The following is a 26,972-nucleotide window of genomic DNA, read 5'->3' as shown; positions in this document are numbered from 1 at the left end:
ATAAATGCCATAATCCCCCCCATTGACTGATTGATTTCCCAAAGCAAACAGAGTCTGGTTTAATGTTTTTATCATTATTTTGCATTCGAATTGAAGTCCAAAACTGCACTCTAAGTGGCCTACGGCTGCGTCTGCTCGTACAACATTTAATTGCTAAACGAAGCGAGCCACTCGAGCGGACCACGGACCACGGAGCATGCGGCGTATGCGCAATAATTCATGAGCCGTTTAAATTATTTTTCGGTTTATTTTCTGTCTTGAGTCTCTGTGTGTTTGTGTGACTAATGCCCTGGCAGATGGCTTAGAGTCGCGGCTTTTGGGCCAAGACTCGACTCGGTTCATTAATTGAACTGTAACCGTCATTTTCGGTTGGGCTTTTGCTATTGTTTTGCCTCCCATTATGTCATTGCGGTCAGTGGCAAAGGCAAAGGAGGAAGAAAAGGTATTTATTCCATTTGGAAAACTTGCACAAATACATCATGCATATGGGGTTGCTAATCGATAATTATAATAAATCATGAGCAATTGGTTAAGTAATTTTGAAGTGGGGTAAACAAAGAGCTCGGCTTAATGTGCATACAATGGATGGGGGTTAGAATATAGAAGGGTAAATAATAAATAAAAATATATTTCATTCATTCAATTTATGAACCTTCCAAACTTCCAAAAATTTTTCCTGTATTTTTAAAAACTTCATCGAAATTCCCTACAAAAAACAATCCACCATTATTACACCACAAATTGCTCACTTTAGGACAAGAGTATTAATTTCTGTTACATTTTTACCATATTTTGCAAGAGGTAGTCTGGTGTAGGGTACAACAAAATCTTAATCAGTAAACCTGTTAAGCATGATTATCGAGCACTAGCGCACACGCTCGAAATGCAGAGCAATCGCCACAGGGAAAAGTCACAACAAACACACAGCCAACAGCAAGTAGAAGCAAAGTCAGAGCGTAGCAAAAGTACAGATCAAAGGTATAGAAGGTCTTGCTTGGCTTTGCTTCTGCAAAAGTTCCAGAAGAAACGCTACTGTGCAAAAGCAAATCAATCCCAGAAGCCACAAGCCCAACGAAGTAACAAAACTCAAAGTCACAGAGAGAGACAAAATAACAAACGCAAAGACACAACGCACTCAAAGCCAAAGCAAAGCTCAAGCTGTAACTGTGAGTGACGCTGAGAGCGAGAGAGAGAGCTCTGCTCGGCTCTCTTTTGCTGCCGCTGCCGCTGCTGCCGCTGCTTTTGCTGCTGCTTTTGCGGTGACAACGTGCAGAGCATGCGCAAAGCGCAAAGCCGAATGCCGTTGGAGCGGCAATAAACCGGTTTCGAGTGGCGCATGCGCCTGCGTGGTGGCCGCAGACGAACCAAAATTAGCGACGAAGAGAGCTTTCGGGAGTAGCAAAAGCAAAGGCAAAACGCAAAAGACAAAAAGCAAAACCGAATTCCCATTTTTATGCCAACCTCGCGAGTTGGCCAATACGATCTGCAACTTCAGACATCAGACTGCAAGCGGTCAGCCAGGTGAACGGCAGCCAACACACAGCCCCCTCGCATAAAGTAAGTGGGCGTGGCAAATCTACCGAGTGCATATATCTATCCATCTGTCTGTGTGTGTGTGTGCGCGTGTGTGCAGTGAGAGATGTAAAAATTATATAAAAATCATAATAAATCACAGATCCAATGGCAAATCAAGTGCATTTCTCGGGCTCGAATCAAAAATCGTGTTGCCAAATGCCGGAAAAAGTGTTGCAAAGTCAATGAATTGCAGCGGCAAAGTGCTGCCAATCGTAAAATAATTAAAAATTAAATGATTTTCCAGCGAAATTAATGCTAAATCAGCTATAAAATGAGCAAGAAAAAAACAGCTATAAAAATTTCCACAAACACAAATGGAGCGACGCAGGCACAAACGCACACATGGACACGCACACACACATGTACAACAAAGAAAATTGCAATGAAAATGCAACTGTCTGTGTCTGTATCTGTGTGGATTTTCATCTCTGTGTTTGCGGCAGTGGCACTTTATTTATTGTTCATTTAGGGAATAATTTTCTTTCCATCAAATTTATAGAAAATTTACAATCAAAATCAAAGAGAACAAATTGGGGAAGAAAAACTTTGAAGATTTCTGTGGATTATTTTAGCAAACCCAAAAGGAGACACAGAAAAAGGTGAGTTTACAGATATTTATAGATATATAAGTCAAACACCTCTCCGTGCAGTGCCAACACCTTTTCCACCCGCCTCCTCCTCCTCCACCTCTAACGACCATATCCGACCATCTCTCATGGCCAAAATATACGAGCAGCGTTTTGCAAACTCAAAAGTGATCTCAGGCGTTGCTAATTATTTCTTTGCGCCTTGTACCAGCCAAGGTATATTGTTAGGCAGTCTCCCTCCTCCTCCTCCTCTTCGATAGCCCCGTGCTACAGTTTGTTGTCTGCGCATCTTCAGCGAACACCAAACACCAAAACAGAAGCAGCCACAGCAACAGCAGCACTACGAATATGGCCAACATAACTGAGCCAAGATTTTACTTTCATCATCAAGCGACCATCAGGCAACAGGCAGCAACAAATGAAATTTTGAAATTTTACTTTCATTCATCTCTCTCTGGTCGCGTCTCTCGACCATTTTACAATATTTGGCGCGCCGCTTTTCACTCTCCATTTCGTTTGCTCTTTGTACTTTTTCCACAATTACGAAAAATATAGCACTAATATTTTGTTAATTGCAACCAGTGCGCAGAGTGTTTATTTTCTCTTGGGCAACCCAAACTGAACCCTCCTCTGCGCGGGTCAGACCAAGGCATCCCAGCATCGGATCGGGGACAACCGGAATGGGCGATTAAAACTTATTTGTGGAACAGCTTCAGCAACTTTGAGACAGAAAAAAATACAAGCACAAATCGATTTTGGATTTGGTTTCGGACTTGGACTTGGATTTGGTTTTGTATGTGGATGTTGCTGTGGCTGTGGCGGCAAAAAGGAAACTTAGTTTTCACTTGCCGCCATCGCCATCGCAGCATCGTCGGTGTGTGTCAGCGACACGAAGATGCTGCTCAAGCTGCAAACAGCTGGAGGGAAAATGCATAAAGAAAATCGTCTGGTAGGCTGGCAGGCGGACATGGCTGAGTTAACCTGAAGATTTGGGTGATAGATGAGGCCTAATTGGAGGATTTTCCACGAGGGAAACTTTGTCATAGGCAGAGAGGCAGGAGCAGTGGCAGAAAACAGAGAAAAACGAAGTAAAGAATAAAGGCAGACACAAATGTAATCCATGTTCCCAGGCATTCTCTTTTGCAGCAGTCGCTTGTGCGGCTCGAGTCGTGCTGCAGTGTGGGGGGAACGATGGAAGTTGGGGACAAGAATTAGAGAATGTAATACCTCATATTAGAGTTGATGAAACATATTGAAACGTTCTCATTTCAAGGATTTCCCTTTTAAAACCCTTCGAAAATGATCTTTCAATGATAATTCAGCAAATTAGAGAACGATTTTATCTTTAAGAACACCAAACTCGTCGTCTGATTGCCTCAAAGTTTGTTTCTCTTTCTAGAAAGAGTTTAAACATAAAATCTATTCAAGAGCTCAGATTTGTGTGCCTATTCCCCAGTCTCGCAAATGTCCCTCGACTCAACATAAGTTCTTGGAACTACAATAAACATAGGAATACAAATAATATTTTGCCAAGGCAAATTGCTTTAATTTAAATGATTTAGCAATCAAATTAGACAAATTTACTATGAAATCTAATCAAGAGGCGTTATGGTCTGGTGAATCAACAACATTTTCTGCCCAATTAAGAGCTCAGCTCGAGCCTTCAAGCTAGAATTAGCTTCCTCAAAGATATGAGATAAATAAAGCATAAAAAAGTAAGCACAGTTTCCGAAATTAGTTAAAATAAAAACAAAATCAAGTGTGCCATCAGGTGCCAGGGAGATGCGATGAGATCTCTGTAGTGCACACAGAAACAGGCGACCTTGAAAGTACCAAAAGCAAAGCTCAGCCACAGCCTCAGTCCAGCTCTCATAACAGCTTATAAAGATGCTAATTTGCCGTGACAAGCAGCGACCTGTCTTGGCCAGCTGGCAAAACTGGCTAAGAGAGAGAATGGAGGCGGGGAGCAGAGGGAAGACAGATGATTGCAGACACACAAAAACTTGTCAACGACTTCTGTTTCTATCGTGCAACCGGATTGGGGCAGCAACAGCAACAGCATCAGCAACTCACACACAAAACACGTTGCTGACGTCGAAGAAATTTCAGCTAAAAATTAGATGCAAATGAAAACGAGAGTTTTTTTGTTGTAGTGGGTCTAGACTCGAGAGACTCTAGCGGAGATGTTAGGCTGCTTTTGGCCATGAATGCATGGTGGAAAAATAAATACATGAAAAATTAATTTAATTGTGCATTGTGTGTGTGTGTGTGTGTGTGTGTGTGGGAGGAACCTTCGAGCCTAACTAATTCTAGCAGAGAGAATCTTTGCAGCTTTGCTGGGAACATAATTTGCAAGCATTTCAAGGAGAAAGACAAAACAAATCTGACACACAAATGGCTCTATTAAATCCTAAACCAGATCTAGATTTTATTGGTCTCAACATTTCCGTTCATTGTACTGGCAGGCAGATGATCCATCAATTAATTCCGTAAACAAAAGCAGCAACAATAGGTACCAATAAAAATATAAAAAATAATACAAAACTTACCGGCATTTGTCATCGTGCTTAGCCTTGAATTTGAACTTGGCCAAGACAATGCGGGTAAGGTGAGCTGAGCTGAGGCCTGCCTGCTCATCGAGACCCAGACAATTTATTGTCGTGCTCCCCGGTCTGCTCTTTTTGGGAGTCTGCCTATCCGTGGGCTGCAAAAGATTAGATGCCAAAAATTAATGTATTAATATTTCATTTTGTGGACTGGCCCATGCACTGCACTAAATATGAACAAAAGCCAAGCCATGCCGTGCCATAAACTTAATACTTTGTTTAGCCAAGACAACGATTTATCACTAATCGAGTGGTATTCGAAGACAGCAAATGGCTGAGGTTGGCCTCAACTTAAAGCTGGGCTGGAAATGTACATAGAAGGGGTAAAAAACTGACACCAGCTTGATTGATGGAGGGTTTTTAGAGTGTGTTTTGAGGCCCAAACCAGCTGGGAGAAGGTCTTAAGCAAAAGCTACAGATACTAGAACAGCCTACGTTTATTTTGTGGATGAATATTGTAGGTGTTTTCATTGGAACATGCATTTAGATGTTGACTTCGCCATTGAGCAGCAAATAAAACAAAGTTGCACGAAGGTAAATCGCGGATCGCACGCAGAAGCAACCGAGGGGCGCTGCTGCATCCTGCGTATATGCAGAAATATTTCCACGTATAAATAAATTCTACCCGAATTCTGCCAAAGATGTCTGCATCCTCTTTCATGTTTGGCCACTCATAAAACCCATTAGGGTAGAGTTACCCCATAAAGCAGGTTGGAAGTAGGTAACAAAATGATAAAATTAAAGTTTGTCCGTTGGCAAGAGCTACGTTTAGGTAGCAGAAACAGAAGCAATATACAGATTGCCCAGGTATAGAATGCAATTATGGCTACAAATTGGTAAGTGATGATGGGAAATTATTGTTTCGTTAGTGAAGAAGGTACAAAGCAGGCAAAAAGTGACAGCTGAAGCTTGAATAGTGATAGTGAAAAATACAAGCTACAATTCCAAAACGAAAACAGATGGTTTATATAGATTTATCCATTTTTCTCTTGATTTTTTGACCAAATCTCATAATAAACTAAGGCTTAAGGTTCCTAAACTTGGTACTGAAAAGCCTTCCACAATTCTCGTGCATTCTCCACTCCCCAGAGAACAAAACCCTTTGGCATTTCCAGACAGACATGTAGACATTAATTTCCATTGAAATTGTTATCTCAACCATTATCATATTTTGTCATACAAATAACTGAGCAAACAGAGTCACAGCCCACGCAGAGAGACGAAATGTCAAAAAGCGCAAAGCCAGCTAAAAGCCACAGAAACAGACAGACAACTGACGGACGGACAGACATCAAATCCAATCAAATCTCCACTTAAAATGCACGACACACATTTTGTTTAAACAACAACAAAACACACACAAAAAACAGGGTGTGAACGGCAACATCTTTGAACCTGCGATGGGGCATAAAATTCAAGCAAAAATTGTGCCATGAATAAACCGTCGCGGAGGAGGAGGAGGAGTCGGAGGTTGAGCAGCGTCCTCCTGGGTGCTCAAGGAAACCCGCAATAGAAAAAAAACAATGCATAATAAATATATTTGCAGAGGCAGGCCAAAAGTTGCATTCAACTAACTCTGCTTATCGACTGCCAAATTACAATGCTCCAATGATCTCTCGGGTGCGGGCCAAGCGTTTTGCATTCAACTTTGTTTGGACTCGAAGACTCTGCCTCGAAAAACGCATTCGAAATGAAAGTGATTGCTGATTGTCGGGTTGTTCATTCGCTTTTCAATTTGTTATAGTTATGCATTGTGTTTTGTGTTTGTACAATATTATTATGCGCTCGCTCGGCAGCACTTATTTATTTGCTGTGGCTGTGGCTGTGGCTGCTACCCTTTCAATTTCGCCCGAAGACAAATGGGTATGGGTGGGGGTACGAAGCGCTCTCCTTACGTAAGGTTCCCCGTCTCCCCGCACCACAGCCAAAAGTGACATTGAAGGCTGATGCCAAAGCTAATTATGCAATTACCCAACCGACCAAACGACACCTGAGACGGAAATCGGAAAGTGAAGCTGATTGCGAAGGTGCACAATTTAACACATAATATATGGGAGTTTGTTGTATTTAGTTAATGGAACATTTAGCGAAGAATGAGATGAGTAAAGGCATGGGAATCGCTGTTGTGTTTTCATATAGATTTGTTAGTTAATCAAATAGAAATAATTTCGTAGGCTTAGCAAGAGTTGAGTTTCGCTGTGGATATGAAGAAAACTCTAAGTAACACACCGACAAAGCGATGAAGCGATTGTTTTAAACGTTTTAATATGGTTGTTTAATATGGAAATAATTATGTAGAGATTGTTACAAAAGTTTAACGAAGATTATTGCACTTTTATGGGCTCTCAACTAGACCTTAGCAATAACTTCATTTACAGGTAATTGAGTACAGAAATTTAAAACAATTTTAGCTTGAAACTTTCAATGATTTTCCATTAGTTTTCTTCTCCATTTGCTCATAAGAAACCTATAACTCCCCCCAGTATTTTCACTTCTACCCAAAACGTTTGCCAGGCAAATGCAAGAGAAAATTCAACGACAGATAGCCCGAGCCCAAACCAAGCATTAAGAACACTTTCTACGACCAATTTTAGCTCGAATGCATTTCTTTTCCGCCTTAAAACTCCCAACAATGTAACGCTCTTCCCAACTTGAATGACAGCCGCAGAAAGTAGCATTAAACCCCGGGGGAGAACGTGTCTGAAATATCAAATCAAAGCCCAGAACTTTGGGGCCGCAGCAAGAGGCGCAAAGGGAACGAAGAATTCTTTTGTTTCTTTTGTTTCCGCAGCGTTCAACGACTTGTCTAGAACATAAATCTTAAGCTCCAAGGGTGTGGCACTGGCTAATGGTTATTTTGAATGTCTTATGTAATATTTTTGCGACTGTTTTATCGTTTCAGTTAAGCCAAAAGTGTTGTTTTATCCCCCCCAAAGTGATCAGAGAAACCTTCAAGATGAAAAGCGCCAAGCGCTGGCTGTTCATGGCAGCAACAGGTGAGAGGAGAGGATAAATGAACCGAAACGGGTTCCCATCCTGCGGATTATGCAACACATTCGAGCTGTGAAATTTTAATACCGATTTGCGATTTTTTGCAGTGCTGCTGCTGAGCCTGTTGGCCTGCTCAGAGGCTGCCCTGCCCTTCAAGAAGGTCTCCATTGCCAAGACACCCGCCTCCACCAGCAGCACCAGCACCACCAGCACAACCACAGAGGACACAGCCGTCGAGGAGGAGAACACACCAGTGCCAGAGGGCAGCAGCAACAGCGATGTTCCCAAGGTGAGCGAGGAGAAGTTGGGGAAGATTTTCCCACTGGTGTACTCGATTATTGATGGTGTAAATGTCCAACCCAACAGGCGGAGAACAACACTCGCAGCTCCACAAAGAACTCCAAGCTGACGGGCATTCCGCAGATTGATTACATTTGGGATCCCAATTTGCCAAGGGAATTGAACGGGTAACAAAGAAACGCGAATGGGGAACGTCCAAGGATGCACTAACCATCTCTTCTATAGCTACAATCTCTCAAGCTATCCCTTCCTGTCGACTGTGCCGCCCATGGATGAGATTCACTTCAAGTGCGAGGGCCTGCACGATGGCTTCTATGCCTCCATCGAGTACAAGTGCCAGGTGAGACGCGCGACCTTGTCCCGGCACCAACCCTATGTGCATATGTCCAGTAATTTCTCTTTTGCAACGCGACTCCACGGACGGGTTTACCGTCGCTTACGTGACGCCAAAAACAAAACTCGTTTGAGCCTCGCGCTCGATCTTGACCTCAAAAATTGTTTGATTTTTGCCTTTGGCGCTAAACATTTGGATTAGTTATGGAATTGCTAACAACTCGGACAACATCGTCTCATTGCAGATCTACCATCATTGCGTCTACGGCATACGACACGATTTTCTGTGCGCCAACTTCACGGCCTTTGATCAGCGGACATTCATCTGCCACTTTGCCTCCGATGTGGACTGCGAGGGATCACAAAAGTATTGGAATAGGTAACAGATCTGCAGAGAACTCTAAGGAACAACTCTCACGAATATTCATTCACTTCCAGAAACGATGCTCTGTACATGGCCACCACCACCACATCCACGACTACCACAACCATTGCCCCACCGCCCACGCAGCCGGCAGCACCGCGTCGCAGACTTCAAAGACCCCAACGACCGCTGAGGCGGCCGTACAACCGTCGACCCATCGATGACTACTACTACGATGAGGAGGATCAGTACGAGGACGAGTACTACGAGCGACCAACGCGCAGGCACAAGACCAGGCCGCGTCATCGCAAGCCCCAGCTGGACTCTGACTACGAGGAGGAGTACGAGGTGGAGAAGCCCACGAGACGCAACAGAAATCGCTACAGGGATGAGGAGGAGTCGCTGGACGAGGACTATGAGGAGCGGCCGGCAGTGCGTAGGGGAAAACCCACGCCAGGAGCCGCTGGCAGGAAGAATTCGCCGCCCCGCAAGCCCGGTCGAGCGGAGGAGCGACGCAGCTTCAATGAGGATCGACCGCTGGCCAGGCGCCGCAGCAACGAGAAGCGCACGACGCCCTCCTCCGCCATCGACGATCTGGATGAGTACGAGAAGCCCTACGGCGGCACGGACCAGGAGGAGGCTGCCGAGGAGCAGACGCCGCAGAAGGTGAAGACCACACCGAAGCCCCTCACGGAATTTATCACGCCCAAGGCGGCCGCCGCCTCGGTCTACGCCAGGCCCAGGGCTCCACCGAAGATTGCGCGTCCCGTGCCCATCACCGAGAAGAAAAAGTATTCGTATCCGGTGCAGAAGAACACGGCCACCGTCCAGCCGCCGTCCGGGCACGGGCAGGACGAGGAGGATTACTCCCAGGAGCAGCCACTGGAGGATGACTACGAGCAGCCACCGCCACCACCACCGCCGCCAGCCAGGAACGATCCCCGACGACGCACGTTGCCCGCGTCCAGGGCCGAGCAGCTGAAGCCCACGCGGGGCACACTGCGGAAGCCCGTGACGGACAAGAAGCCACTGGAGGAGGACTACGAGGAGCCGGAGCCACCGCGCAAGCGTAAGCGCCCTCTGGCACCCCGATCCCGCGCACCAGCGGCCGATGTGGACTTTGAGGACGAGGATTACGGGGAGAGCCCCGCGCCAGCGCCAGTGGCAACAGCCGCGCCGGCACGTGGCAACCTGAGGAGTCGCTCGAAGGCGGCAACGACCACCAGGAAGCCCATAGCGCCACGCCCCCGCCAGCCCATCGTGGAGGAGGAGGAGGACACGGCAGAGCCCATCATCAGCGGGGAGGAGGAGACGCCGTCAGTCGCAGCCGCGATTGCGCCACGAACGAGAGCGAATTCGCTGAGCGGAAGAACGGCACCGGGGAAGAGCGCGCAGCGTCCATCATCGGTACGTGTGGTCAAGCGACCCTTCCTGCCCTCTCGGGGCGGCAGCCCCTATCTGCCGCGCGGCCTTCAGCCCGTGGGCGTGGCCCTGAGGCCAGTGCCAGCCGTGACCACAGACAGCACGCCCATCGACATGGGTTCGACCATCTCGGGGGTGCGTCTGCTGGAGCACGGGGCCCCGCTGCTGCGAGGACGGCCGGACAGCAGCGAGGACGAGGCGGCGGAGCAGGACGAAGAGCAGGAGGAGGAGGAGGACGTTGAGGCGTTGGCGCCTCCGTCTCCGAGTCCGCCGCGCACCACGCTGCCGCCTCGCAGCGCACTGCCGGCCACGCCCAAGCAGCAGCAGCAGCAGCCGCCGCCACCGAAACTGAATCTCGACGAGCTCTACGAGAACGACTACGACGTGACGCTGAACGATGCGCTCGATCCGACGCTCAAGCCGCTCTCGCCAGTGCCACAGCATCAGCTGCAGCTTCAGAACTCGCATCCGCTTCCATATCAATCGCAGCAGCAGCAGCAGCAGCAGGGGGGTCGACCCTATGCCAGTGCCTATGCAGCGCCTGCCTCATCCGCCTACAATCCATTTGCCTATCAGCAACAGTATCATCCGCAGCAATCATCACCAACATCAACCGCTTCAGCATCAGCATCAGCATCGCAATCGCAATCCCAGCAGCCAGCGAGCTACCATAGTGATTCCTATTTCTCATCGACAGATATACGCAGGCGGGCCATTGTCCCGTCGCAAGCCGCGCGTTCACATCGACACGAATACGCTGCTCCCCGAGGATCAGCCATTGGAGGAGGATCAGCCGGAGCTGGTGGCGTGAGTCATCATCAACCGCAAATGAATGGACGAACTGCCCAGCATTTCTACGATGATTTTGCCTATTAAAAACACGAGAAGTTTCTGTGTGTAATAAGGTGAGTGGCAGGAGGGGCTCAACCTCTGACATTTCCCGCTAAGTGTTGATCTTTTTCTTTGCAGTTTCTGCAGCTGTAAATAAGTTTCCCCCGAGAGCAATCGAAGAGGAGTGAAAGTACTTTAGTCCCCCCACACATAAGGTTAAGAGAAGAACTTAACTACTTACTTCTAATATGTAATATGTAATGCCCATGCCCCTACATTGTATAATACTCAATTGTCGTGATAGTAGCCGGAACATTGCGCATTTGTCTGTCCAACACCAACACCAACACCACAACCAACCAACACCCAGCAGAAAGATGAACAATGGACAATGCCCAGCAGGCAGACCCGCAATACCCGTGGCCAAATGTCCTTAAAGTACATTTAGTGAGAGACGAAAAAAGAGAGAAATTTACTTAAAATTCCTAATTTAAAATTCTGTAATATGTGTGTAAGTTCAGTGTCCAGAAAGAAGACTTAAGTCCGAGTGCTTAACTAAACTAGATAACAATAAAATAGAAGAAAACACAAATGGAAAACACTCACAATCCAGCCACTAGCCACGCCTCTAATCACTCGAGCGCAGGCAGACCTTCAGGTTCTCCGTTTCCTCCTCCAAGTGATCGAGTTTCTTCATCAAAATAATCTAGCAAAGAAATACAGAATCAGTAAACAGCAAACAGATTCAGGTATAAACAACATTCCACACAACCTTTGCTGCTGAGACAATTTCCGTGGCCACGCGCAGTGGCATATGCTCGACGCTTTGCACTAAGATCATGGGCCGTATTCTGGCCAAGTCCTCGATGGTTCTGAAGCCCGCTGCATACAGCTGCTTGGCGCGATTCTGAAAGAACAAGAAGAGAAAATGTAACCCAATGAGCTTCCAGACATTTGCAGATTTTGTCCTACAATTTTAACACCCGGCAGCTCCATGAGTGGCTCCAGTTCTAGCGTGCCACAGCGATCCATTTTGTGCAGGATGCGCTCGAACAGTGGCTTGTAGCACCAGAACTCTGCCATCTCCTCGCACAGCCGCACAATGGCACTGGAGGCGGCAATCGATTGGCTAATCAGATGCTGCAGCGTGCCACGTTCCACGTTGTATTTGCCAGAGACTGTGGGCAGCGGCAGCAGATCGAGGATATCCGACAGGATGAGCACTTTGTAGAGGCGATTCAGCTGCAGCGACATGGGACCCTGCACGGACTGCGTCTTGTAGAGCCTCGCCGCATGGGCCTCGGTGAAGCCGAGTTGCTTGAACAGCGCCTGCGATTCGGTGGAGAGCGATGTGTAGACATTGAACAGAATGCTGGCATCGGCGGGGAACAGCTCATCTCCTCGCTCGTTCGAGTTGAAGCACACCACGAGATACAGCAGATGCGAGTAGCTGCTGAGAATGAGCTGCTGCTGGGCCTGCTTCAGTTCGGTGTGTATGGCACTGGCACGCTTGTAATCAATGCCCGCCTTGAAGGCAGCCCGTCCAATGTCCGTGAGCTTGAAGCGCGTGGATTGGCCGATCAATAGACGACGATCGCCTGCAGGACGTGTGCTTTGGTCGCCATCCTGTGTGGTTATGATAACCGAACAGTTTGTCGCCTTTGGCTTGGCCTCCGACAGCTGCAGCACTTTGTTCTTGAACATTTCTTTGAGTATGCGGAGCACCAGCTCGTCCACGGCCACCTCCAGGGCATTCGCCTGCACCGCAAGGAGTGTGCTGTTCACCAGGCTGTTCAAATCGCGACGGCAGTCGGCCAGTTTTAGCCCAATTACGCTCAGAATGAGTGACTAGAAAGGAGGCGTAAAGATTTAATTAGATTATAAATTTATGCAGAAGATTCTATGGCTAAAAGCTCGCCAGTTCCACCCTTTCAGCCAAGTCAGCACAAAATACAAGAGGGGTTCGAGATGTTTACGCAATTCCCCCACCGCAGCTACACAGCTACACCGATCGCCACAGTCCACAGTCTAGAATCCACAAGAGACGATAGATAGAATTTGCGATCCATAGCCGAGGTATATAAACAATCAAAATCATATTTTACCCTACAGTCAGTGCGGAAATCTCAACCCAATATAAACGTGGAGTGTCACAAAGCAGCAATTACCCATGGAAGGATCGCAGGTAAGCCTAGAAAACAATAGTTAAGTACTTGCCTGCAAGCCCACTGCCTCCTGCTCGTACAACGAACTCAGCGCCTTGTCCATGGGTGAGAAGAGCATTTGCCCTACCTGCAGATTGTCTTTGCTTTGGGCAATTAGAATACTCTCGCCTGCCTCCCCGAGGCCAGCACGTCCGGCGCGCCCCACCATTTGCTTGTACTTGCACAGCGTCATGAACTGCTGGCCCACGTAGGGAGCGCGTATGATGACCCGCTTGGCTGGCAGATTGACGCCCGCGGCCAGGGTGGAGGTGCAGCAGATGACGGTGACGACGCCAAAGCGATAGGCGGTCTCAATGTACTTGCGCTCGTCGGTGGTGAGGCCGGAGTGGTGATAGGCAATGCCGTAGGGCAGCGTTTTGGCCAGCACGGGGCTGAGAACGCCACACACCTTGTCCAGGGCATCCATCAGATCGACCTTTTCGCTGCGGCGATGCGCAAAGAACTTTGCCTTGGGCACAATGCGGCTCAGCAGCAGGGCCACATTCTCGCAGTTCTTGCGGCTGGGGCAGAACACGAGGCAGCAATGCTCTGGCGCACATTCGCTGATTAAGCCAGCCAACTGATCGGGATCCGCACGCTTTACAGCTTCGCTGTACTGAAAAAAAAGAGAGCAAAGACATTGAAGCTACGATTTAAGAAGCCTAATATTGACTCACATTAAAGTCAACTGTGCGGCTGGGCACAAATATCTCCTCGAGCTTGTGGCCCGACGAGTTGATTTCCAACAAATCGGAGCCACACTTGATGTACTCCTTCAGCTCCACTGGCCGAAAGCCGCGCGTGTAGACATCGGCATTGAGAAAGGCAGAAATCTCGCTTAAGTTTCCGATTGTTGCACTCATGCCCACAATTTGTATGTTTGCTAAGGAGAAGGAGAGTTCTTTGAGCCATCATCCACTTTATAGACCCTTCCACTTACCATTCAAAAACATAACTTTAGTGAGAAATGCCTCCAGGGTGGCACCGCGTCCCCGTTCGCCAATCAAATGCAGCTCATCGACCACCACTAGGCCAATCTCATGGGGACGTTGCACATCAATCAGACTGTCCATCAGCACGGCACCCTTCTCGATTGAAGCAATAAACAAGCTGCGACGCTTGCGACGAGGCTGCGGCGGACACTTGCCCTTGCCGGCCGTGTATTCATCGACAATAAAGTCCAACTCAATGGCAAATGGAGACATGGCGCTGACTTTCTCCTGGACAATCGAGACGTAGGGCAATATGAACAGCACATTTCGCTCCCGGCACAGCAGTTCGCGCAGCATGAGAATCTCTGCCACTAGGGTTTTACCCCCGCTGGTGGGCAGAGCATAGATTAGATTCTTTCGCTGGCGTATGGCCGGCAGATTCAGGCACTCGTCCTGCCATTCTGAAAGCAAAACGAAACATGTAATGGTGGGATTTGGGTACATATTCACAGTGCTGAATGCCTTACCATACAGACTCTGGATGCCCTTGTGCTCCAGTATCATCTTCCTGACCCTTTCCGGCAGACCATAGAAGTCGCCCTTGCTTGGGAAGCTGTCCTTGGGCAGCAGGCTCTTCTGCTCAAAGTCGGCAAAGGCCTGACTCTCCCAATTGCTTGGGTCGAGTATTGATTGGTTTTTCAGCTCGTGGCAGGTGGCATATTGCGTGCCAAGCACCAGGCCCTCAATGGCGGACATGGACTCGTCGCTGATCGGAGCCAGCGATTTTTCTGCTCTCTCTGGGGTCTTGGGATTGGGCACTTTGAAGGCAACTGCATCAAGGAAGAGTTGCGTGTTCTGTGCAATTGGTTCACTAAAGTCCTCTGCTCCGTGGAAAATATTCTCCATTTCGGCAATGCTTAGATCATGGAGATTGATCTGCTTGAACAGCGTGCCGGCTTCCTCCTCATTTTCTTTAGTTGGAGCTTCATTTTCCTCGGCTTTTTGGGTGCCGGGATATGTAATGTCGGCAAAAAGGCCATCGTCAGATCCACTCTGTTGCAACGGTTTATTGCTCGTTGGCGCCTGTGTACCGAAGAGCTCCTCATTGCGCCCGCTGACAATATCCTCGAGTTTTGCATTGGAAAAGAAACTATCTTCGTCGCTTTCTGGCCAAAAGAGGCTATCGCTGCAAAAGCGTTTGCAATTGCCAACATCCTTTGCTTCATTTACGTCACGTTGTCTTTTGTTGGCACTTTGTTCATTATATTTTTGTGCATGATCGGACATGTTCCGCGCGCGATTGAGGGACCGTCCATCAATGTGAAAAAATACCAAACCAGGGCATCTGAATATGCAAGCTATCGTTTTGATAAAAACATCGCAACACTCGCGATACCTGTAACGGCACTTGTGCCTCACCTGTGAAAATTGTGGGAGGGACGCAGTGGGTCTTCAAATTTATTTTTACCGGTTCTATGAAAACTGTTGCATTGATACAATGCCAAGCAATTGGCACTTGGGACATATGATAACTAAGGGACGCGTATTCCTTTATAATGGAAAGAACACAATTGGCTCCACTCGACGTGTAGGATTGTTCTGAAATACGCCATTCTTGAGGGAGAAATGAAGTCAGAGCGTGAAGCGTGAAACTATGCAGCCAACCATTTGCCATTTCTCGGAATTCAATATAGGGCACTGACCTGCTGTGAGCTTTCCCCAATTCATGATCTTTGCGTTCGATTTTAATAACTTTTTTGGCGGCTCAGCTCGATGGTGGTGTGACTGTGGTATAAATGTGCCATAATACCGCGATAGGCTAGGGCTGAGTACATCAACCCCGCAGCAGCGAGAGTTTAGTTGCCATTTGTTGTGAAATTGTGGGGGACGGTAAGAAACATTTACTTTGTTAAATAACTAACCAATTGTTGTTGAGGGAACTTCTTCGCACTGGAATGAGGTAGCTCAAGGAATAGTCCATCGCACTATTCATTTGTTCGTGCTTTTGCAGTTTGTTTCGGAAATTACGCATTACGTTCAAGCTCTGCTTAGTTTTATAAAAGCACTCATTGCCACTATCTAGCAACAAAGGCTCTCGAAGCTGAGTGGGTCTATAATCCAGAATTGTATCATCATAATATCTTTGGCGCTTCAAATTACAATTGTACGTACATTCTTAGCGGTGGATGGTGTGACCAAAGCAAAACCTTACCAGGGCTGCGGAGGATGGCTATCAGTGTTGCTACGCTCGCGAATCGCGATACCGAGTAGAATTAGTTTTGTTGGAGGGAAAACGCAAATATATTTTAAAAAGATTTTAGTAATTTAATTGCCTTAAATAAATCTGCCGCCAGAGTTCTGAGACAAATACGTATTGTGATAAGAGCAGCGTCTTGGTTCCAGCCACCCAAAACAGAGAGCGTGCGGCGTATTGCAAGTATCGAAATTCGATAGCCCCGCAAACGGCACTGGTCTCCTCTTTTCGAAGTGCGTCTCATAAAAAGGGAAATTGAATGGAAACTCGCTTGTAAAATTACAGAAAGCACCCGAAATGTCCTGCTGGTACTTGGAGCACCTAAGTACGCAGGAGCGGGTGATCCTGCCAAATGGCAAGAGCACAATTGGCCGCCACTCGGCCTGCAGGATTGTCCTGAATTATGCATTCATGTCCAGGGAGCATGTGGAGATGTCGGTTAACGCGGATGCAGTCCTGGTCAAGTGTCTGGTAAGTTTGGGTTGAACAACAGAGCATAATATAGATAAACTAATTCTGTTTTTGTGTCCCCCAGAACGCCCCGAATGGTGTTTTTGTGAATGATGCGGAAATCCAGAAAAAGCCTGATGGCGTGCCTGTGCGCGAAGGAGATTTAATCAGTCTGGGCTGCCCCCTGCCCAAGAAGAAGTGCTCCAAAAAATGGGCCGTCTTCAGTTTGAAAAAAGTGTCTGTCCAGACCGAAGAAATTGTGCTGTCCAGCGATTCGGAGGATGAACTGCTCCCTCGACCGCCGCTAAACTCAGCTCTTGAGTGCAAGGTAGAACCTGTTGAGAATACTGCAAATATTCCTAGCGAGGCAACTACTGCCGACAAAGAAACTGATAAGGAGGGTCCTACTACATCCAAAGCCGGTACACATCCGATCCTGCACCTTCCAAAGGTTCCACAAGTAAAGGCGGAGTGGGTGAGGACGGCCCAAGACATAACGAGCATCTTTGGTGAGGCGGATGAGGCCATTCTCGGCAGTGTGCTGAGCATTAATCCGTATTTATACAATCACTTGCCGAAAGAGAAGCAAGCAGTGCCAGTCGCAAATCTGCACGATGGTCAATTCATTGAGCTGGAAGAGAACGAGGATAACAACAAGGCAAAGGATCCGCCCTGTCAGCAAGCGAACGAGACAGCCGGCAGCATGCTGCCTCCTCGTACGCCTCCGCCGTTGTTGGGGCAAGCCGTTGACGACTATGATGAGGACATGGCCATGTCCCAGGCGGTTCTGCAAGAGATGAAAGACGAGATGGCATTCAGCGATGGCGAGGAGAACTTTTTCGAGTCGACCAACAATGAGTGCAGCCACCGCAGCTCATCCTTGTCTCCATTGAATGATGAAGACGACGTCATTGTGATCACCGACAGCGACGATGACGATCTCTGCAGCAAGGTGGCCGACTGGTCCAACAAGCTGCTCAGCCAGAAAGCACCCGACGCTCTGTCACAGTCCTATCCCTTGGCCGAAACTGATGCGGAGGAAGATTTTCAATCTCAAATGCAGTTCCGCATTCTGCCGAAAGCGCTTCGCATGCTGGACTCCAGCGATGATGAAGAGGATGTGCCTTCCTCGCGCCTCTTTCCCAAATACTCCAAGCCACTGCGCATTGATTCCAGCTCGGATGAGGAAGACTCGTTCACGCTCAACATCCACAAGGGTAAATGTTCGCTACTTTCCATCGTGGATACTTTTTCTCATCAATTTCTCTCGTTCGCAGCGGACAAAGCAGCCGCAGCCTTAAAGCCATCTCTCAATCGCTCAAAGTCCGTTGACACCACCGAAGATGAGTGCCAATTGTTTACGCGGCGCCCACGAAAGGATCCGGCAGTCATCATTCCCGAGACGGAGCTCAACTCAGAAGATGATTGGGATGATTGGGACTTCGGTAACGTGATCAATGAAGCCTTGAACGGCGTATCCTCCCTGGAGGAAGCAATTCCTGACGCATCCGAAAAGTCACAAATTGTCCAAAGCCCAGAGAAAATAGCCTTGGATATTTCCATGGAGATTGAGCTGCTGGCTAACCCAATAACGGAGGAAGCGGACGTTTCTGCCCCAGAAAAAACTCCTTCACCAAAGAAGGCCAATGTGGAGCCTGTTATGGCCTGCAAAGATACCAAGAAGTCCAGAATCTCATGTCGACGATCAACCATTGCAGTCTCCTTTGAAGACTTGGCTGAAACTTCTCTGGAGAAACCCAAAGAATCTCCTCAAACCAAAAATAAAGCAGAGCCTGCCGTTTCCAAGCACCACTCAAAGGCGAAGGCTTCTTCTATGGAGATAGAAGCTCCTTCTGTGGAGAAAGCCAAAGCGGATAGACCAGCAGCTGACGGCAAGAAATCCAGAATTTCCCGTCGACGCTCATGCGTAACAGTGTCCCGCGAAGAGTTTCTTGGCACTTTAAAGGAGAAACCAACGGATGTACCTTTAGTGGACAAAGCCAAAGATAAAGTGGAGCCTGCAGCTTCCAACAAAAATCACACGAAGGCGAAGGAGTCTTCTGTGTCAAAAGATGTGCCATCTAAACCAAAGGAAGTGGAGAAAACAAAAGTGGATGCCGCAGTGGCCAGTAAAGATAACAAGACATCGAGAATCTTTAAGCGACGATCCACCGTCGCCGTCTCTCATGAAGAGTTTTCTGAAGCTTGTAGCATGGAGCCAAAGGAAGCTCCTACCGTTGGCAAAGCCAAACGCAAAGTGGAGCCAGCAGCTTCCAACAAAAATCAAGCAAAAGCGAAGGAGAAAGAGTCTACTTCCAAGCGAAAGGAAGCGCCAAAAACACAGCCATCTGCAGCTTCCATTAAGAAGTCCCGAATCTCCCAGCGACGTTCAACCGTAGCCGTCTCCCGCGAACAGTTTGCTGACGCTTGTGAGGAGGAGGAAAAGGAAGCTCCTTCCGTAGACAAAAACAAAGACAAAGTAGAGACAAAGACAAAGGCAATTTCCAACAAAAATCAAGCGAAATCGAAGGCTTCTTCTGTTGAGAAAGATTCTTTTTCTAAGCCAAAAGAGGCGCCAAAAGCGGAGCCTGAAGTGGCGAAGAAGAAATCTAGAATCTCTCAGCGACGATCAACCGTAGCCGTCTCTCGCGAACAGTTTGATGACGCTTGTGAGGCGGAGGACAAGGCCAAAGACAAAGTGGAGCCAGCAGTTGTCCCGAGCTCAAAAGAGAATGAACCGCCAGCCAAGCCAAAGGAGAAATCTCCTCCGAAAAAAGAGTCCAATGCACGACTTCGCAGCCGAGCCATTTCGTGCTACTACGAGAAACCCCAAGACGAAGCAGACCTGGCCACAAGCATTGTCAGCGCGATGGACATGAAGCAGGTTAGGGGACCCGAAGTGATTGAGGCTCCTTCGTTGCCCAAGAATCGGGGCAAGCTGCGCGGCGTTTCGGCAGTGCCCAAGGCCAAGATTTTGGACCACCAGCGATTCCTGGACTATCAGGCCGAAATGAATGCCAAATGGAAGGAGAAGCCCAAAGCGAAGAAGCCAGTTGATGTCGAAACAAAGGAGAAGCGTCGCGAGGCGCTCAAAAAACTAACAGAGAAGAAGCCAGCCGAAGGGGAGCAGGCGCCAGGCAGCAGCAAGAGAAAGGCCACAACCACTGTGCCAAAAGTAGCCAATTCGAATCGTGGGGCGTTCCTCACCGAGGGCATCAATGGACTGCCGCCCTCAAAGGTGGCCAAGCTGGACGCACCCGAACCACCACTGAAGAACCGACGTGCCACCATTGACTCTGAGACCTTCTCACAGCAGATTAAGGCACCTGATTCGCTGCCTCTGCCCCGGCGAAACTGGCGTCCGCCAGAGCGCAATCGAGTCACCTTCGCCAGAATGGAGAAGGATATGGAGGAGAAGTTGAGGCTCCAGAAGATGTCGAAACGCGTGCGATTCAACGACAAACCTGTGATCCATCTCGTTGAGAAATACATTGGCCAACGCCCCATGCACGGCGTAAACGGAAGAAAGGACACCGAGCTGCTGTTCTTCAGCACATACGCGGAGAGGCGTGAACGCTGGTCGAGCCTTCAGGTGAACGACAAAACGTCCCACTTCGAGACCATTCTGAAGTGGGCAAATCAATGGCTGAAGCTGCGCAGTGTGGATGCCGTGGCAGATTCGGATGTCCTCAAGCCCATTGCAGCTGAATTTGAGAATGTCAAACAGTACAAGGAGTGAGTGGAAGTGCCTTTTGAATGCCACTCCAACTAACGCTTTGTCTGTTCCTTTTCTTGCAGAAACTTTGTGCCTTTGATGAAGCTGGAGCTGTTGACCACAATCGAAAGGGACTACAAGTTGGGCAGGCCATCATATGAGGTGTGCCTGCAGCAACCTGTTGAGGTAACAAAGTCCTTCTACTGCCTGACTACGCGGGGTGAGTGTTAGTGTCTGACATTCTATGCGTTGTCTGATTATCTCTCTCTCTCTCTTTAGTCTTTATTAACCCGCCAGCAAAGTTTATGCTCTACACGCTATCAAGTGGCGACAAGCTGCCGGAAACGTTTGCCACTCTGCGGGAGCAAAGAACAAAAAATGGTAAGCCAAATCAAAAGCGATTCTTCACCGACTCTTACTCACACTTTTCCCAAACCCTCAGCAGGCCAACAGTTGATTTTTGAAATCCTCAAGGATGGCATTTCGCTGGAGACATTCAACGGCATAAAACTCTTGACTGCACGCCCGGTGGTGGACAGCTTGAGAGTGGATTTGGGCGCACTACGAGCTGTCGATCAGCTGGCACGCTCGCCACTTCATCGCAGGATAATCAAGCCCACCGAAATGCTGAAGAATGCCAGCATTCCCAGCTATGGCACACCGTTTGTGTTCAAGGGTTTCGCCAAGCTCAACCCTCACCAGGAGTTGGTCTGCGCCAGCACGTACCAGCGTGTCATAGACGATTCCAAGCCGAGCATTACGCTGATCCAGGGTCCCCCAGGCACTGGCAAATCCATGATTATTGCGAACATCAGCTTCCAGTGTTTGTATGGGAAGGCGGCCATTAAAAAGGATCGCAAGATACTCATCTGTGCCCACTCCAACACGGCCGTTGATTCGATTGTGTCGCGTCTGCATCAGGTGCGTGAGAACTTCAGTGAGAAGGATCGCTTTGAGATGCTTCGCTATGGGTTGCACGAGAAGATGAGTTCGCTGTCGCGGCACTACTCGCTGGAGCACAAGTACCAGTGTGTCAGGAACCACAGAAGGGATCTCATTAGTGCCGGTAACCGCGCGATTCTCAAGCAGTGCTACATCGAGCTGAAGGCGGAAGTCAACAAATTGCGGAATACACATCTAAATGGCACCTGGCTGTTCGACCAGTACCAGGACAAGGTGAGGAAGCTGCAGATCTACGAGGAGAAGCTCAATCCACGCCTGACACTGCGCGAGGAGTTCGACATTGCCGCAACGCATATTAAGGCAGCCAACATTGTGTGCACCACACTCTCCTCGTGCGTGAAGCTGTCCAGCTACATAAACTACTTTGATGTCTGCCTAATTGACGAGGCCACACAGTGCACCGAGCCATGGACGCTGCTGCCGATGCGTTTTGGCATTCCGCACCTGGTATTGGTGGGCGATACGCAGCAGTTGCCGGCCGTTGTGCTCTCCCAGAGAGCTGTCGAGTTCGGTTTGGCCAGATCAATGTTCGATCGCATTCAGCGGAGTCTGGAGAGGCAGCAGGCGGACGATCCGTTTGGCCATCTGTCCGTGCACACAAAACTCTTCAAGCTGACGACGCAGTACCGCATGCATCCGGAGATTTGCAAGTGGCCGAATCGCTACTTCTACGACGCTCAGCTGGTCAATGAAGTGGGCCTTGAGGGCAAGCTGGCAACACCGCTGATTCCTTATGCCATCATCAACCTGGGCTACACCAGGGACACCAGTGATCCGAAAACTCGTAGCATTAGCAACGAGGAGGAGGCTCGCTTTGTGGCCAAGCTGCTGGCGGAGATGGAAAAGCATTTGCCGAGCAGACGCTACGGCTACGGGCTGATCTCGCCGTACAGCAGCCAATGCTATGCGCTGAGCCAAGTGCTGCCCAGTCACATGAGGCTGCCACCGCCACTCACTGTGGATGCCTATCAGGGCACGGAGAGCGATGTGGTTGTCATTTCGAATGCGCGCACACAAGGCAGCGGCTTCCTCTCCAACTACCAGCGACTCAATGTGGCCGTAACCAGGCCCAAGCGTTGCCTAATCATCTGTGGAAATTTTAGAGATCTTCTGGTGGGTTTCCAGCCACAAATTGAGATTCTGTAATCTAATGGGGATCCCATCTCTTCTTTCAGAATGTGCCCATGTGGCGTGACCTGCTGGACGATGCCGGCAAGCGAGGAGTTTACTTTGACTTGAAGCGTGAGGATGTTGCCAATCTGAAAGAATCTTTGATGAGCAAACTGCTGGTGAAACCGCCAGAGAACGAGGAATAGAAATAGGAATCTGAACAATGCGTGTTACAGTGCCTGGAGGCGTCTTGCCCAAAAAAATACTTAGAAATAATGAAAAGAATTCGTTGTCGGTTTTACATTCATATTCTCATCATTTGGTTTTTATTCTTTCCTTGTTTAATAACATTAATAGAGGACTTAAAGTTTCAATTTCTTTGTACACATAATTTGCTTAAAAACATTTTGCCGACCTGCCTTTTGCCTTCGTTTCCTTCGTATATAACAGGATTTATATATATGAAACTTTCCCTATATATTATGAAGTATATAAGTATTTTATGGTTTTTTTTGTGTGAAATATTTGAATGAATTTAAAGGAACATACGAAATGTTGAATAAAACAAATGACTGGAATTTAGTTACCCAAATCGAATGAGTATAAATATTGCACTACATAAATGATAGGCATCCAAAAGAACATTGCACATCATTTCAGATTACATTAAGAAGTCTTCGGTTTGCAGGTGGATGTATGGGCTCCCAAAAAAATGCACTTCGATTGTATGTTAATGTTTTGTAAGTGTTGCCTCTCCAGCCGCACCGAATCCTTGTCAATCTCTAAGTCATAGTAAATATTATTAGTAGTAGTAGTAATAATAGTAAATAGTAAGTAAATTCACTAACGACACACACACAATCGATTGTTATAAATTCATAGTTCTGCTATGGTTCTGCTTAAGCTTTAAAATTAATGGAATCGCTTCATAGAATGGGGAGCAGCAGCACACAGAACTTAATGCCAAATCAGAATATAACTTAGGTGGGTTGGGGTTTGGGGTTGCATTTGGGTAAGGGGGAAATCATCTAAAATGTAGCAACAAAATCTAACGTAACAATTAATTATGCACTTAATTTAAAACTAGTTGATGTGGCAGCCTAAAGTGCTTGCCAGCTATACAGGATGTACCAGTATTTCATTTACACATAGAGAACGTACGACTAAAGCAAAACTCTTTTTTGTTGTCTGTTTTGAATCTAATGGGTAAAGGGGTAACCGCAGTGAACGGTTTGTGGATTTTGTTATAGTTTTTGTTGTGTGTTTAGTTTAGCATATCGCCCAGGGAATCCTTAAGGGATTGGTAAATTTGGTATTGCTGATCGGGCTTTAGATTGTAGATCTGCGTGAGTAGCTTCGCCGGCGATGGGGTTCTAATGAAGCTCGATATATAAACGTTGACAAAGGTGGCCATCAGGAATTGGCAGTCGAAGCGATCCATAATGCCACCATGTCCGGGAATCATGTCACCAAAGTCCTGCAACGCATAACATAACGTAAACATAGATCAACTCTCTCGACCTCCCACACACTCACCTTGATCTTGAAAGCGCGCTTAAAACCGGAAGCAAAGAAACCACCAAAAGGTCCAATAATGGAGCTGAACAAGCTCAGAGAAATCGAGTGCCAGATATAGGGATAAACGTTCAAGGACTTGCCAATGCCAAACTGCAAAGCAAAGAGTTAACATTAATCATAGAACATTAAACATTCGATTCGATTCGATTACTTACCAACTTCAGGCTGTATTCCTGCGGCGTAAACAGATAGCTGGGCACACAGCTCATTGTCATGCGTCCGAGCTCCTCAGAGTATTGTATGGGGCATATAAAGTACTGGTAGTTGCATAGGAAATAGGAGAAGAGAATGCCAAAGAGCACTGTGGCAAAACCACCACCAATGAAGCCCTCCCAGGTCTTCTTGGGACTGAGCTTGATGAGGGGTGTGCGCCCGAAGAAGAAACCAAACACATACGCCATGACATCATTGCAGACAATCATCGACACGGGCACTATGAACCAAATGAGCCCCTCGAATATGTTCTGAATGATGAGGTAGCTCTGGGTGACGACAATCAGCAGCGAGACGTGTGTCCAGGCAAACAGGCTAAACTGTTTGATGTAATACTTCTTCACCAGCGACAGCACAAACCAAACAAAGCCAATGATGTACAGGGCGAATGAGAGGAAGCGGTGGTACGTCACCAGAAACTTGAGATATTCCTGAAAACAAAACGGATTAGGATCCACAATTAAATTTAGAAATTGCTGCAATATGCTTACCACACGATTGATGACCACTCCGAAGTAATCAACCAGGTTCTCGCCATAGAAAAAGTAATTGGATGTTAGCAGAAAGTACCAGGAGAGACTGCGGAACCAGGGAAGTCCGTGTATGCGATACACTTGGTAGCCAATCGAGATGATCTCCTGGAAGCACTTCACCTGCACCAGCAATGTCTGTGCAATAGAAACCAAATAGATTAGATAAGACTCAACGCTTCCACGGCAAAGCGGGCCATTGAACCCACCGTGATCATTAAGGCCAGCGGACCGCCGTAGATGATCAATGCGAAGCCACAAATCATAATCCATGTGAATATGCCGCGGATGACCCAGTTCTTCCAGCTGCCAAATAGAAAAATTACAAAAATGAATTATTATTATTATTTGTACTGTTTGGCAAAAATATTTGCCACCGGCCTGCACCCAGCTGTGGGGCTTTCCGGGCAATTTATTTTTGGAAATGATTCGATATTCTGCCACATACCGATCGGGTAAATCCTTCAATGCCGAATCCAATAGCTCTGGTGTCTTGTCCGTGCCCTGGGGTAGGTTCTTGGCCAGCTCTTCAACGAATTTCTCCTCGGGAATTTTTTCCTCCTCAGAGTCCACCTGCGAAGCGTAGCGGAGAAAACAATTAGAATTGCAATTTCTCGGGCCAGGGGGTGAAGCTTATACATTTATAACGAGGGGGCCGCCGTTCAAAGTCCAAAATATATACTATGGCTATATAACCATAATCAGAATATCAGCCAACGATATGCCGCTATTTATCCAAGACCCCAACTCACACACACAAACATACACATCGGACATAGAGAGAGAAAGACAAATTGTGGGATTTTCGGTGGCGTGTTTTGTTTGTTGCCAATTCGTTGATAAGAAGCCATGTGGGGTGCGGGGCATAGAAGGTGCTCTTATCAGAGAGACGAAATAAAGCCGGAACCATTGCAGAAAGTGGATGATGCGCCACGGGCGACCTCTCCCATAGGGGTGGGCGCTTCCGTAATGGCTGGAATCTATCTAATTGGATTTGCAAGCAAGAAATAATGGCGTTACATTGCGGCAGCCCATGGGAAGGGGGCAGGGGGTATAAGTTATTGGATTTTCGCCTGCTGGCCTGCGCTCTCTCTCTCTCTCTCTCTCTCTCTCTCCTGCGCCCAAGGTGCATAAATATCAAGTAGTAAACGCAAGAGGGCGCTCTCTGAAGGGACAGCCTGGAGTACCGTCATGGAGTGAAAGTAACGAAAGAGAACCGGAGCGACTCACCTCATGTTAATTCCACCCCAATCGCGCCCACCTGCTTTTGCGTCAGAGAATAACAAACGGCACACACACACAACGCGCACAACATATGGGTGTACATAAATATTCACTGGTATGGGTATACACACATTGGTTTCTTATGTTTTTTCTTCTTTGCGCTCCAATGAATTATGCAAATGGAATGGGGAACGAGGCAAGGAATTGGTCTGCTCCACATAGGAGTCATTGCCTGGGAGAGCAACCAGCTAATTGGACACTTACATGGTCTGAAGAGTCAGCTGCAGACGAGTGGCGTTTAGCAGCCTCAGCTTGAGCAGCAGCCTCATCGAGGACCGCCTCCTTTCTGCGACGCACTTCGGCCATTATTCTATTTTCACCGTATGCCGCAATTGATTTTGGTATCGACTTCTCACACGCAATTGCAATCAATTGCAGTTGCAGGTCGTCTTTCGGAGCACACACAAAAACTTTGTCAGGAAAATATTTTTGTTAGTGTCAGTTAGGGCTGGGAGAAAAATCGATACTATCGATGGTTGAACAATTAGACGACCATCGATAGTATCGACCTTCGCGATGGTTGATTCCTAAAAAGTACCAGGACGACCAATGAAAAAATTAATGACATTGTAGGAAATTACTAGATTTAATATTCCCCAATTTTGATTTTCGATTTAAGGTTACAAGCTAGCTATGGCTCGCAGCCCTGAAACAATGATTTCACCCGACTGATGCATCAATTTTCCACAATATAAGCTACTAAGATATTAAGATTTAATACATTATGTTA

The 26,972-nt window shown here is 47.6% G+C and overlaps 5 protein-coding genes across 9 annotated transcripts in view; 3 read left to right on the top strand and 2 right to left on the bottom strand.

Moving 5' to 3' along the window:
- The window catches only part of LOC117895294 (helicase POLQ-like), a 46,546-nt gene extending 31,082 nt beyond the window's left edge, over positions 1-15,464 (bottom strand). Inside the window, exons 1-8 of one of the 2 annotated variants that reach the window (XR_004648909.1) lie at positions 14,673-15,464; positions 14,154-14,606; positions 13,891-14,096; positions 13,227-13,829; positions 11,982-12,857; positions 11,782-11,916; positions 11,616-11,715; positions 4,712-4,866 (exon numbers count right to left, since the gene is read on the bottom strand). Coding sequence is in view for 1 of the 2 variants with exons in the window: in XM_034802848.1 (XP_034658739.1) it covers positions 11,638-11,715; positions 11,782-11,916; positions 11,982-12,857; positions 13,227-13,829; positions 13,891-14,096; positions 14,154-14,606; positions 14,673-15,432 (3,111 nt within the window). In the remaining variant the exon portion in view is untranslated. Of the gene's footprint in view, positions 1-4,711; positions 4,867-11,497; positions 11,716-11,781; positions 11,917-11,981; positions 12,858-13,226; positions 13,830-13,890; positions 14,097-14,153; positions 14,607-14,672 lie in introns of those variants that run through there. The other variant, XM_034802848.1, reaches the window with a different exon arrangement.
- Positions 1,467-11,608, top strand: LOC117895295 (serine/arginine repetitive matrix protein 1). Of its 2 annotated transcripts, none has more exons than XM_034802849.1 (9): positions 1,467-1,557; positions 2,075-2,174; positions 7,671-7,764; positions 7,867-8,048; positions 8,126-8,226; positions 8,285-8,399; positions 8,638-8,771; positions 8,831-11,083; positions 11,149-11,608. In XM_034802849.1, the coding sequence occupies exons 3-8, from the start codon at positions 7,725-7,727 to the stop codon at positions 11,052-11,054; spliced, it is 2,796 nt and encodes a 931-aa protein (XP_034658740.1). In that variant the 5' UTR covers positions 1,467-1,557; positions 2,075-2,174; positions 7,671-7,724; the 3' UTR covers positions 11,055-11,083; positions 11,149-11,608. The 2 variants fall into 2 exon arrangements, with proteins under 2 accessions (XP_034658740.1, XP_034658741.1); XM_034802850.1 differs by lacking the exon at positions 11,149-11,608 and having other exon boundaries at positions 1,468-1,557; positions 8,831-10,163; positions 10,876-11,077.
- Positions 15,465-16,388: 924 nt separating the features above from the next.
- Positions 16,389-18,396, top strand: LOC117893686. Its single transcript, XM_034800375.1, has 4 exons — positions 16,389-16,870; positions 16,935-18,066; positions 18,127-18,294; positions 18,383-18,396. Exons 1-4 carry the CDS (start codon positions 16,697-16,699, stop codon positions 18,394-18,396), a joined length of 1,488 nt encoding a protein of 495 aa, XP_034656266.1. The 5' UTR covers positions 16,389-16,696.
- Positions 18,183-23,229, top strand: LOC117895291 (probable helicase senataxin). Of its 3 annotated transcripts, none has more exons than XM_034802843.1 (6): positions 18,183-18,851; positions 19,008-20,584; positions 20,648-20,784; positions 20,844-20,945; positions 21,010-22,640; positions 22,703-23,229. In XM_034802843.1, exons 1-6 carry the CDS (start codon positions 18,411-18,413, stop codon positions 22,841-22,843), a joined length of 4,029 nt encoding a protein of 1,342 aa, XP_034658734.1. In that variant the 5' UTR covers positions 18,183-18,410; the 3' UTR covers positions 22,844-23,229. The 3 variants fall into 3 exon arrangements, with proteins under 3 accessions (XP_034658734.1, XP_034658733.1, XP_034658735.1); XM_034802842.1 differs by having other exon boundaries at positions 21,007-22,640; XM_034802844.1 differs by having other exon boundaries at positions 18,183-18,885; positions 19,132-20,584; positions 21,007-22,640.
- Positions 22,975-26,656, bottom strand: LOC117895299 (phosphatidate cytidylyltransferase, photoreceptor-specific). The gene is made up of 7 exons (XM_034802857.1): positions 26,447-26,656; positions 25,407-25,531; positions 25,168-25,264; positions 24,920-25,096; positions 24,371-24,859; positions 24,174-24,305; positions 22,975-24,114 (listed from the first exon to the last, which is right to left on the bottom strand). Exons 1-7 carry the CDS (start codon positions 26,546-26,548, stop codon positions 23,902-23,904), a joined length of 1,335 nt encoding a protein of 444 aa, XP_034658748.1. The 5' UTR covers positions 26,549-26,656; the 3' UTR covers positions 22,975-23,901.
- Positions 26,657-26,972: the final 316 nt, after the last annotated feature.

The sequence above is a fragment of the Drosophila subobscura genome, chromosome J (assembly GCF_008121235.1).
Source record: "Drosophila subobscura isolate 14011-0131.10 chromosome J, UCBerk_Dsub_1.0, whole genome shotgun sequence".
In the NCBI taxonomy this organism is placed as follows: domain Eukaryota; kingdom Metazoa; phylum Arthropoda; class Insecta; order Diptera; family Drosophilidae; genus Drosophila; species Drosophila subobscura.
This window is presented reverse-complemented; position numbering and strand designations above follow the sequence as displayed.

Coding starts and splice junctions, on each gene's coding strand:
- LOC117895291 (XM_034802842.1), top strand. CDS start 18,411: ATGGAGATTGAGCTGCTGGCTAACCCAATAACGGAGGAAGCGGACGTT. Junction 20,785..20,843: donor CTACTGCCTGACTACGCGGG/GTGAGTGTTAGT, acceptor CTCTCTCTTTAG/TCTTTATTAACCCGCCAGCA. Junction 22,641..22,702: donor GAAATTTTAGAGATCTTCTG/GTGGGTTTCCAG, acceptor CTCTTCTTTCAG/AATGTGCCCATGTGGCGTGA.
- LOC117893686 (XM_034800375.1), top strand. CDS start 16,697: ATGTCCTGCTGGTACTTGGAGCACCTAAGTACGCAGGAGCGGGTGATC. Junction 16,871..16,934: donor CAGTCCTGGTCAAGTGTCTG/GTAAGTTTGGGT, acceptor TGTGTCCCCCAG/AACGCCCCGAATGGTGTTTT. Junction 18,067..18,126: donor CACGCTCAACATCCACAAGG/GTAAATGTTCGC, acceptor TCTCGTTCGCAG/CGGACAAAGCAGCCGCAGCC.
- LOC117895299 (XM_034802857.1), bottom strand. CDS start 26,548: ATGGCCGAAGTGCGTCGCAGAAAGGAGGCGGTCCTCGATGAGGCTGCT. Junction 24,860..24,919: donor GAGTGGTCATCAATCGTGTG/GTAAGCATATTG, acceptor TTTTGTTTTCAG/GAATATCTCAAGTTTCTGGT. Junction 24,306..24,370: donor AGGAATACAGCCTGAAGTTG/GTAAGTAATCGA, acceptor TTTGCTTTGCAG/TTTGGCATTGGCAAGTCCTT.
- LOC117895295 (XM_034802849.1), top strand. CDS start 7,725: ATGAAAAGCGCCAAGCGCTGGCTGTTCATGGCAGCAACAG. Junction 8,049..8,125: donor GCAACAGCGATGTTCCCAAG/GTGAGCGAGGAG, acceptor CCAACCCAACAG/GCGGAGAACAACACTCGCAG. Junction 8,400..8,637: donor CCATCGAGTACAAGTGCCAG/GTGAGACGCGCG, acceptor GTCTCATTGCAG/ATCTACCATCATTGCGTCTA.